We start from the raw sequence: 12,594 nt of genomic DNA on the forward strand, positions 1-12,594 counted from the left end.
ACGCCTTAAAAGACCATATTCTTGGTTTTCCATGCTGTCTCTCATTTGGAGGCAATGTGGTCACTTAATTTTGCTGCCAAATACATCCAAGTTTGAGATTCAGTCTCACCACCTACCAGCTGTATGGCATTGGCAAATTTACTTCCTCTTATGGAGCTTCAGTTGTCTGTTAAATGAAAGTACAAGGAAAGGAAAGTAATGCTGTTTTTTTAAAAGTGAGACAAATAAAATAAAATATATACATTGTCAGGTTCGGTACTTGGAACTTAAAAGCTGTTCAACAAATCTATGTTCTTTCTCTTTTCCTATAACAGGAATTGTATTTTCCTATGGCACAAATTGTATCTTTATGTTAATCTTCTTAACTGCTCTTAATTTATGGACACATTTGGTTTAAAAATACCCATTCCCACATTACTTCTGACAGCTGACTACATAAACCAAATTTATTTTAAAGAATTGAATTTATTGTAGTAGAGATTTATCAAAAAAGACTAAAGTTGTCAATTATAATAGTCATTAGTTTTGCCCTTATTATCAGGCTAAGTGCTAAACACTTCATTGCATTACCTTACTTAATATTCATAATAGCCCTCCGAGTTAAACTTATTAAATCAACTTACAAGAAAAAAATTTGATAAACCCCAGAAGCTCAGGATTTTAAGGCAATATTCTCAAGGTCATTCAGCAGTTATAGAACAGGGATTTGAAATTCGGTTGCCCTGAATTTTAATTACCCTAATATTTGCTAAAGTTAATATTGACATGTAAATTCAGGAGCTTGAATTTACATGTCATTGCATTTAATCCTCATGATAGTCTTTTGAGTGAGTGAGCAAAAATGTCCTTCTCCTAGAATTTCAGCAATGGTATAGACACTGGAGAGAATGAAAGACAAGTCATCCCTTTTATAGATATGGGGACAGAGATTCCTACAAGTTAAATCACTTAGCAGAGGTCATAGAGCTAAGTGTGAGGGCTAAGACTAGTCACTGGAAGAGGTTAGAATTATTTCTAAAATACGTGGCCTGATCCACCCTGAATGGGTAACTGTGAACTGTTTTTTTAAACATTTTCAAATGGTTTAAAGGGAACCTGACAGCATTATACTTTTGTACTGAGTATAGTGCATTACATATAGCAGGTTGACAGTATTTGGTAAGTGAACATTAGAGGGTATCATCTTTCTCATACTAACTTATATAATTGTGTAAGTAAATCAAAATGGGCTAACTTGAAAACTTATTTGAATAGAGGACATTTTAATCACTAGGGGTGGATTTGCAGAGTAGGAAAGATGAGGCAGCCTTATCAGAAAGAAAAAAAGATTGTAACATTTGAACAATTGTGTTCAAATGTTGGTACTGCTACTTCTTAGCTGTGTATTCTCTAGCAAGTTTCATAAACTGTATTATTATATATATGTGAGTGTGTGTATATGTGTATGTATATGAGACACACATGTCTCTATATATGTCAGATTTAGGAATTTCTTTAAAAGTGTAGCTATTTTTGAATCAGGAAAGATAGTGTAAAACCATGAGTCAATAATGTGGCAATTATCCTCAAATTGTTCAATTATCTATAAATTATCAAAAAGTTATTGGCTTCCTGTTTTATATATTTGGGGCACATAGAATATTAAACAGAGCTGAGTATCCAGAAGTTGCTTGTGGATCACAGGCAGTGAAGATCTGTGATTTCTAGATCAAGAACTAGGTTCAGTGAGGAATATTATTTCTTGCCTTACCCAGGACGCCCATGTTCAAAGTGCTAATTTAAAGGAACTTACTATTTTCTTAACAGCACCTCAATAGCAGAGAATTTTATTCCTACAAGATATCTTCCTCAGTGCTGCCATTCCATGAATCACAGACCACACCGGAGTTAAATTAAGACTTGTCAATTCCAAACCAAAATAAGATGATCTAGAAACCAAATTCTGTCATGATACTGTTGATTTCCTTTTGTTCAAGTAGGCTGTCCTATCATGGTAAAATTTCATAGTATGAACTGGCATCACGTATGGTTGTTGTTTTTTTTTTTTTTTTTTTTTTTTTTTTCCCTTACAGGAGTAACAACTGTGCTCACCATGACAACGCTAAGCATCAGTGCCAGAAACTCCCTCCCTAAGGTGGCTTATGCAACAGCTATGGATTGGTTTATTGCAGTGTGCTATGCCTTTGTGTTCTCAGCTCTGATTGAGTTTGCCACAGTAAACTATTTCACCAAGAGAGGTTATGCATGGGATGGCAAAAGTGTGGTTCCAGAAAAGGTAAATCCTTTAATAGTCACTGTAGTACATCACTATGATGTCTCTTTAAACCTATGAAATGGTATGTTTGGGTCTGTGGTCTTGGATGGAGTATGCAGAATAATAAGGATTCTTTTTTTCTTACGTCATAAACAATTAAGTGCCGTGATAATTTCGTTATTGCTAAAGGGAGAGGTCATTCAGGTGACTAGATGTATAAAGTGGAGGAGATAAAGGAGAGAGAGTTAGGCGAACATTTCTAGTCAAATATGCTTTCCTGTGGTTTCTCTTGATTTGAGAACAGTTTTGATAAACCTAATATTAGGAGCAAATAAACTTACTCAAATCCTTTATTTACCAAGTGCATTATAATTTCGTAACTTGAAAGTTATATTCTTTTGGTTATTTTCTGAGCCTAATCATTTGGTCATAAATGTATAACCATAATGACTCAATTAAATTAAGTTTGCCACATGAACCATCCCTAGTTCTCCGCAAAGTCAAGGGCAGGCACATTTTCTCTTTCCAAAATAGACATATGCTTTGGGGATCATAACACACAGAAAATGACCAAGAAATGCCTCATGGTAGAAAATGTTCAAGTTGAGAATACTGCTGCTTCCCTCAATTAGAACCTATTACACAGTATGGATTTTATGTCACAGCTTGGGAGGATAACTCCATTTGTGGGGTTTGAAGAACAAGCATGTCAAAATGCAAGTAAACTTTGGGATGCTATGATGAAGAGCAAAGACAGAGACAAAGAGATTTTAAGATGTTTAGAAATAATCTAGAAGGAGTCACTTGACAGCAGCTTTTCTGAAACTTGGTTCTACCGAATATTAGTTTCTTAAGATACTCCCTGAAAATTCAGTTCTATGTTGATGCCCTCTTGAATATTGCTACATACTGTATTTCCTGGTCACAGCATATTAAAGGGGCTTAGAAGTTCTATAGTAAATAAATTGTTTTAACTGTGTTCATCCCATAGTTACACAAATGCATTAGATAAGAAAATCTTCTGTAGTGGTAACATTGACCATATTTGATAAAATCTAAGGTGCTGCACTTCTTGATGACAAAAGGCTATTAAATACTGTCTACATTTTTAATTTATTGTAATAAGACAGGCATACATTATGTTTTTAAATTCTTAAATAAGGCACAGATTTAGGTTGCAAAATTAGGGCCACCTTGCTCAGCAACTTATACTTTTGCTTCTCACTGTTTACTAAACAAAATGCATTACTCTTTCTTTCTACAGCCAAAGAAAGTAAAGGATCCTCTTATTAAGAAAAACAACACTTATGCTCCAACAGCAACCAGCTACACCCCTAATTTGGCCAGGGGTGACCCAGGCTTAGCCACCATTGCTAAAAGTGCAACCATAGAACCCAAAGAGGTCAAGCCCGAAACAAAACCACCAGAACCCAAGAAAACCTTTAACAGTGTCAGCAAAATTGACCGACTGTCAAGAATAGCCTTCCCGCTGCTATTTGGAATCTTTAACTTAGTCTACTGGGCTACGTATTTAAACAGAGAGCCTCAGCTAAAAGCCCCCACACCACATCAATAGATCTTTTACTCACATTCTGTTGTTCAGTCCTCTGCACTGGGAATTTATTTATGTTCTCAACGCAGTAATTCCCATCTGCTTTATTGCCTCTGTCTTAAAGAATTTGAAAGTTTCCTTATTTTCATAATTCATTTAAGAACAAGAGACCCCTGTCTGGCAGTCTGGAGCAAAGCAGACTATGCAGCTTGGAGACAGGATTCTGACAGAGCAAGTGAAAGAGCAAAGTCATGTCAGAAGGAGACAGAATGAGAGAGAAAAGAGGGGCAAGACGGTTCCAAGATACAAGAAAAAGTAGAAAAAAAAAATAACACTTACCTATAACCCCTAGGTCATTTGTAGATATATATTTCCAAATATTCAGAAAAAAAGATACTGTATATGTCAAAAATATTTTTATGTGAAGGTGTTTAAAAGGATAAATTATAAATGTTTCATGAAGAAAAATCTTAAAAAAATCTATGTCTTTATTACACTATGGTGTGCTTATGTTTTTGTTTTGCTTTTTAAACTGATGTATAGCTTTAACATTTTGTTTCCAAAGCTGAAGATCCCCATTATTTCTCTTTGGAAAAAAAAATGCCTAACGCATTATTTTGTCATAAAACGCTCTTTTAAAATTCATGGAACTTTCATAGGCAAAGGTGCGGTTGCTCATTGTAGAGCACATTTAGTCCAATGAAGATAAATGCTTTAAACAGATTTCTTCACTTTCATCTGAGCTTTTACCGCTGGACTCAAGGAAGAATAATTTTAACAGACATGTATACTCAATAGAAACTAAACTAAAATAATTTAAAAATATTCCCTTTTTCACCCTATTTTCAGATAGCACATGAGCCCAATACTCACTTAATTCTCGTTATGAAGATGTTTTTAGAGGGGCAAAAATATTTTGCAAGCTCTGGAATTGTTGAATGTATTCTTTTATATAACTACATTAAAAGCTTTAGATTGAAATTTATGACTAGCCAACAAAAAATAGAATATATAAAAGATATATGTAAATATACAGCATGAGATTGTACATTTTTTACTTTTTTAAAATTGTGTTCTTAAAATATTGTGTAAGAATCACTGCTCTTAGCTGTTAGAATGTTGTTAAATGCTATGGAAATACATTTAGAACCTGCATTTAAGAACAGAACAGCAAGTAGGAACCACGTGGAACTTAAAACATATGGGTATGAAGTCCACTTACGTAGACAAAACTTATAATTTCCAAACTGTTGTCTAGTATATAGTGATCAGTTGCTATCTGTTCAAGTCATGCCATACATTTCCCTATTTTAGACTATTGTAATATAGAAAGAAAATGGAAAGCATTAGTTGGAACTAGAAAATGAACTGTATATTATGCTATATTTGCTAACACCAACTATTTCAATAAGTGTTGTACCATATGTAGCATTAAATATAAAATACATAAAAGAATGTACAGAAAATAGCTTTTATTGAGTAATATTATTACATTTCATTTATACTGTAGCAATATATTTGTAGGTATACTATGTAAGGGCTTTAAATAAAAGAGGTCCATTAATACTTCCTTATAAAAATTCTAGTCTGTTTCATTACTGCCCAGATGTTTTAGAGATAAATATTTATGCAGAAGGTATTTTTGAAGTCTCCTTTTGTCTGATAGAGTTTAAAAGATATTTAAATTTAGTGTTCAGAATCCACAAGTCACGGTCTAAACACACTTAGAATACTACAGCATAAACCTGTTAGCATTATTGCCAAATAAGACAGTTGGGATCCAAACCCAAGTTTTGAGCAATGTTTTTCTCAAAAAGCTGCTATCCAATGATATAGGAAAATACACCGTGTTTTCCTAAACACACTTTTCTTTTTACATGTGCTTCATTGTTTGATTTGGTCCTGCCTAAATTTCACAAGCTAGGCCAATGAAGGCTGAATCAAAGACATTTCATCCACCAATATCATGTGTAGATATTGTGTATAGAAAATAAAATAAATTATGGCTCTAACTTCTGTGTTGCTGTTTATCTTGTTATTTTTCGGCGTTATCCTAATGTGTTTATTGAGAGCATTTTACCTTCCAGACTTCTCATGGCTAACTTTCGGTCTGTATTTTGCTCCTTAGATGTGAATATTTCTTATTAGTCTGCTTCCTGCTATGCAATGACTGCATTTCTATCATTTCTCAGTTTGTTAGTATATGTGGATAGTATTCTACTGTATAAATGATTGCAAAGTTTATCAAAAACAAATTATTCTATGTAGCTTTTCTACAGTGCTTTGCTAAACCATGTAGTAATAGTTAAGTCTTCCTTGAAAATAAAGATACACTCTTATAGGGGACAGTTCCTGTTTACTCCCAGGAAATTTTTTTAAAAGATGACACTGAATGTTTATTGCACTTTAGTGCAGTGAAGTGGCAATAAAAACTAACATGAATCAAAGGTTGTTTATGGCAGATGCATGTGTTGCTTTACGGAGTTTAGCAAAAGCTCTTAATTTTATGTCATACTGTATTCTACTACAATAATAAAGCTAACATTATTCAATAATAAAATGGAATACTTGACTTTCTTTTCATGTTTTGAAAGGACTTTTCATTGTTCTGTTTTAATGCATTTTTACATTAGAAGCACCTAAAAGTACCAACTGCTAGCAGGAATCTAGACCACTAGAAAGATACTAAAAAATATTAATAGTATGATCCTAAACTATGATTTAGAAAAAATATTTATAATATAAAAATGAATTAAACACCAGGTTTCTGGTATTACTGGTAGCACTTTGAAATTTATGAAATATAAACATAAGAGAATGAAAATTCTGAAATGATCATGGAATTTGCTCATATGTATTGATAGCATAGGAAATTCATTTTCCATTCTATCCTGAGACACTGATTTAATTGTTTTGAGGTTGCATCTGATCATTGTCATTTTATAAGCTGTCCTGGTGACTCTCAGTATGTAGCCAAAGTTGTTACATCGTTAATACTTTTCATTTTAACTTAAATTCCTTAAGGTTTCCATAATCAGTCACATCAAGGTAAAAAAATACTTATAATCACAAAAAAGACAATAGAAAAATCATTTCAATGATAGGCATAAAACCATAATTGGTTTCTACACAACAGACCACATGAGACAAAATTTCTGTTTTAGATGATGGTCTTGCCAGAACAACATAAATTGTATCTTAACAAATAAAACCTACATATTCCCTAGTAATGACTCACAACTTTATAAAAACTCACAATTAAAAATCCTCCAACAGAATGATTTATTCAAATAAAACTGTCAACATAAACTAACTGAACCATCACATTTGTTGATTTCTGGGTTCTCATAAAAAAGAATGCAGTGAATGATGACTATTTTGGCTATCAAACCAAATTCATGTCAAGGCTCACCACATAATTATCAAAGAAATAACAATAAGAAAGGGCTTGGCATTATTGCTGACCATCTGTTTGAAATTCATTGTACCAGTTATAACCTTCTGTTGGAGTTTACTGATATCTATCCAGCTCTTATGACCAGCAATAATAAACATCTAACTTGACTATATTATACTCACAATTCAGCAAAATAGTTTAACTTCAAACGTTGATTTAATTTAATTTAACTAAATTCTACTAACACTTACTGAGTATTTTCCCTAGACTAAATACTGTACTTGATGATGGGGATGTAGATGTAAATATGGCCATTTTCCTTGCAAAAATAATGGTTATGTTGGGGAAGGAAAACAATCAAAGATAATAAAATAAGTATTATGATAAAGTAGAGGATGCTAACCAGTATGTAAAAGAAGTGCCTCGCCACTTTTCATAAGGCTAGCAAACTGGATTTGTAGAAACTAATGATGTTCAAGTTGAAACTTGAAGTATAAGAGGAATTGAAACCATCCTGTACCTGGACTATGAATGAGTGGACTTTGGATCTAATGCCAATTTTGTGAGTCGTTAGCCATTAAACCACAAACTAAACATTTGAAACCTCTAAGATCCCTCTAGCTACTGGGATAGATACTGAGTTTGCAGAGATGAAGATGACAATATAATCTTGGAAAGCTCAAAAGTTCATAGAGATTCAGAATGAATCTAAAATTAGAATACTTCCTGTATTACATATAATTACTGAAAAATGTGCAAGTATAGGAGACTTACCCAGGGAGTAGTATGAGGGAAGACTTTAAATGAAAGTGTTAGTCCAGCTAGCTTTTGTTTTGCTTTAGCAATATAAACTTTATTTTTTCAATACAAGCTCCTTCAATTCAAGACACCTCTGTAAGCAGTGATACCAGCCATTCAGTCCATCCCTAAATAACTGAGGCTCCTGGGAATATAACCATGTAAATGCAGTATTTTTTACATTAGTTGAAGACAATGAGTGTCCTTTAATAATTGTTAAGACCAGAAAACAAAAAATGTCAGAAAGAGACAAATCAGGACTGTAATGATTTCCGATCAAAACTCTTGCAAAATTGCCCTAGTTTGATGAGAGACCTGAGCAGCATTGTTGGGGTGGAGAAGGACTCTCTGGTGAAGCTTTCTTGGCATTTTTCTGCAAAAGTTTTGGCTAACTTTTTCAAAATACTCCCATATAAGCAGATGTTATCATTCCTTGGCCTTCCAGAAAATCAACAAACACATTGCTTTGAGTGTTGCAAAAAACTGTTGTCATGACCTTTGCCCTTGACCAGTCCACTTTTGCTTTGATTGGACCACTTTGATATCTTGGTAGCATTGTTTTCAGGATTGTACTGGTAGAGTCCATTCCATCTTCTGTTACAATTTCTAGAAGAAATGCTTCAGGATCTTGGTCACATTTATTTAAATTTCCGCTGAAAGGTTTGCTCTTGTCTGCAACTAATCTGCGCATAATAGTTTTGGTACCTATTAAGTGGAAACTTTGCTCAACTTTAATTTTCGGTAAAATTGTGTAAGTTGAACCAGTAGAAATGTCTATGGTGTTGGCTCTTTGTTCTGCTGTTGATTGTTAGTTGTCTTCAGAGTATGATGAACAAGATTAAAAATTTTATATTTGCAAATTGATGGAGATGGTCTGCTGCTATGAGCTTCATCTTCAACATTATCTTGGCCCTTCTTAAAAATAGTGATCCATTTGTGAAGTGTCTGTTCATATCTTTTGACCACTTTTTGACGGGCTTGTGTGTTTTTTTCTTGTAAATTTGTTTAAGTTCTTTGTTCTTTTTGCTTAGGACTATCTTGGCTATGCAGGCTCTTTTTTGGTTCCATATGAACTTTAAAGTTTTTTTTTTCCAATTCTGTGAAGAAAGTCATTGGTAGCTTGATGGGGATAGCATTGAATCTACAAATTACCTTGGGCAGTATGGACATTTTCACAATATTGATTCTTCCTATCCATGAGCATGGAATATTCTTCCCATTTGTTTAAGTCCTCTTTTATTTTGTTGAGCAGAGGTTTGTAGTTCTCCTTGAAGAGGTCCTTCACATCCCTTGTATGTTGGATTCCTAGGTATTTTATTCTCTTTGTAGCAATTGTGAATGGGAGTTCACTCATGTTTGGGCCCTCTGTCTGTTATTGGTGTATAGGAATGCTTGTGATTTTTGCACACTGATTTTGTATCTTGATACTTTGCTGAAGTTGCTTATCAGCTTAAGGAGATTTTGGGCTGAGACGATGGGATTTTCTAAATATACAATCATGTCATCTGCGAACAGAGACAATTTGACTTCTTCTTTTCCTAACTTAATACCCTTTATTTCCTTCTCTTGCCTGATTTCCCTGGCCAGAACTTCCAACACTATGTTGAATAGTAGTAGTGAGAGAGGGCATCCTTGACTTGTGCTGGTTTGCAAAGGGAATGCTTCCAGTTTTTGCCCATTCAGTATGACATTGGATGTGGGTTTGTCGTAAGTAGCTCTTATTATTTTGAGATACATTCCATCAATACTTAGTTTATTGAGAGTTTTTAGAATGAAAGGCTGTTGAATTTTGTCTCAGGCCTTTTCTGCATCTATTGAGACAATCATGTGGCTTTTGTCCTTGGTTCTGTTTATGTGATGGATTACATTTACTGATTTGTGTATATTGAACCAACCTTGTATCCCAGGGATGAACCCGACTTGATCGTGGTGGATAAGTTTTTTTGACGTGCTGCTGGATTCGATTTGCCAGTATTTTACTGAGGATTTTTGCATCTATGTTCATCAGGGATATTGGTCTAAAATTTTCTTTTTCTGTTGTGTCTCTGCCAGGCTTTGGTATCAAGATTATGCTGGCCTCATAAAATGAGTTAGGGAGAAGTCCCTCTTTTTCTATTAATTGCAATAGTTTCAGAAGGAGTGGTACCAGCTCCTCTTTGTACCTCTGTTCGAATTAGGCTGTGAATCCATCTGATCCTGGACTTTTTTTCGTTGGTAGGCTATTAATTATTGCCTCAATTTCAGAGCCTGTTATTGGCCTATTCAGAGATTTGACTTTTTCCTGGTTTAGTCTTGGGGGGGTTTATGTGTCCAGGAATGTATCCATTTCTTCTAGATTTGATTCTTCTCTCTTTTCTCTTTATTAGTCTTGTTAGCGGTCTATCAATTTCGTTGATCTTTTCAAAAAACCAGCTCCTGGATTCATTGATTTTTTTTTGAAGTGTTTTGTGTGTGTGCGTGTGTGTGTGTGTGTGTGTGTGTGTGTGTGTGTGTGTGTGTGTTTGTGTCTCTATCTCCTTCAGTTCTGCTTTGGTCTTAGTTATTTCTTGTCTTCTGTTAGCTTTTGAATTTGTTTGCTCTTGCTCTCTAATTATTTTAATTGTGATGTTAGGGTGTCGATTTTAGACCTTTCCTGCTTTCTCTTGTAGGCATTTAGTGCTATAAATTTCCTTCTACACACTGCTTTGAATGTGTCCCAGAGATTCTGGTATGTTGTGTCTTTGTTTGCGTTGGTTTCAAAGAACATCTTTATATCTGCATTTATGTAGACAACAGACACATGAAAAGATGCTTATCAGAGAAATGCAAATCAAAACCACGATGAGATACCATCTCTTGCTCGATAGAATGGCGATCATTAAAAAGTCAGGAAACAACAGATGCTGAAGAGGATGTGGGGAAATAGGAATGCTTTTACACTGTTGGTGGGAGTGTAAATTAGTTCAACCATTGTGGAAGACAGTGTGGTGATTCCTTAAGGATCTAGAACCAGAAATACCATTTTCCCCAGTGATCCCATTACTGGGTATATACCCAAAGGATTTTAAATCATGCAACTATAAAGACACATGCACATGTATGTTTACTGTGGCACTATTCACAATAGCAAAGACTTGGAACCAACCCAAATGTTCCATCAGTGTTAGACTGGATTACGAAAATGTGGCACATATACACCATGGCATACAATGCAGCCATAAAATAGGATGAGTTCATGTCCTGTGCAGGAACATGGATGAAGCTGGAAACCATCATTCTCAGCAAACTATCACAAGGACAGAAAACCAAACACTGCATGTTCTCACTCATAGGTGGGAACTGAACAGTGAGAACACTTGGGCACAGGGCGGGGAACATCACACACTGGGGCCTGTCGGGGTGTGGGGGGCTGGAGGAGGGATAACATTAGGAGAAATACCTAATGTAAATGATGAATTGATGGGTGCAGCAAACCACCAAGGCACATGTATACCTATGTAACAAACCTGCACGTTGTGCACATGTACCCTAGAACTTAAAGTATAATAATAATTAAAAAAATAGTTATCCATTTGTAGAGTGCTACTGATTTCTTTGGGATATTGTCCCCATAAAATTTCTGTAACATATCAGTGATTTCGCCATTCTTCCACACAAGCTTCTCCATAAATCTGATGTTTGATGTTTGTTCTTGCTTCAATTTTAGCACAATTGATGCTATCCTTAGTGCCTCAAACTAGATCCAGAAACAGAATTTTCAACATAGATTTCAGATCCAGATTTTAAAAACTGGAACAGCTTGCTTAATTTTCCCACAAAATCAGTCTTATTCTCAGTAATACATTGGGATATTTATCACTGAGATGTCCCGTTTCCTTCAGCAAAAGGTTTTTAATTTTTAAATTTTTTTTTAAATTTAAATTTTATTTTACTTTCCATTAAAGTACTCTACTACCAAGTTCCAACAGATGACTCAACTGGTTCTTTATAAACAAAAGACAACCCAACAAGAACACAGACTTACATTTTTCAAAGGAAGTAAGAATATATCTTCTTTCCTTGAAGAAGGATGGGGGCTGACAAAGATTCTTTGCTTGACTAAATTGTCATCAGGTTCATGAGCCTTCCTCTAGGCCCATCAGTGCACTTCCTTGTAAGAACTAGGTTTAACAAAGAACACTGCGAAATCAGTTTATTAACAAAGAACTCTGCTAAGTAAATTTAAAGAACTGCAATCATTGACATATCTTATCAGGTTTCTAAACCTCCACCATCTCCCACGTCTGATCACCCTGGCCTGTATTCAGCAGTAATCCAGTCCGGTTGGCTTAGCAAGACTTCCCCTTTCTACCAATACTTCCTTTTAGCAATTTCTATCCTCTGACCCCATCCAGCTTCTTGGCTGCAAACCCTCATTGATCCATGCTATGTTTACAGTTGAGCCCAGCCTCTCACTCCCACTGCAAGACTCCAAGACAGTGGTCCCTACAACTGTCGTGATAGTGTTGAATAAAGTCTGCCTTACCATGCTTCAAGCTAGGATTTGAAGGATGATTAGACACTTATCAGACACTTTGGTGATGGAGATGGAAGCTGGTGATAAGAAATAGATCC

At 34.9% G+C, this 12,594-nt stretch overlaps 1 protein-coding gene across 2 annotated transcripts in view; it reads left to right on the forward strand.

Moving 5' to 3' along the window:
* The window catches only part of GABRA1 (gamma-aminobutyric acid type A receptor subunit alpha1), a 55,077-nt gene extending 48,711 nt beyond the window's left edge, over positions 1–6,366 (forward strand). The window contains exons 9-10 of one of the 2 annotated variants that reach the window (XM_015141354.3): positions 2,073–2,275; positions 3,519–6,366. In XM_015141354.3, the coding sequence (XP_014996840.1) occupies positions 2,073–2,275; positions 3,519–3,830 (515 nt within the window). In that variant the 3' untranslated portion in view covers positions 3,831–6,366. 2 annotated transcript variants of the gene reach the window in all.
* Positions 6,367–12,594: the final 6,228 nt, after the last annotated feature.

The sequence above is a fragment of the Macaca mulatta genome, chromosome 6 (genome assembly GCF_049350105.2).
Source record: "Macaca mulatta isolate MMU2019108-1 chromosome 6, T2T-MMU8v2.0, whole genome shotgun sequence".
NCBI classification, from domain to species: domain Eukaryota; kingdom Metazoa; phylum Chordata; class Mammalia; order Primates; family Cercopithecidae; genus Macaca; species Macaca mulatta.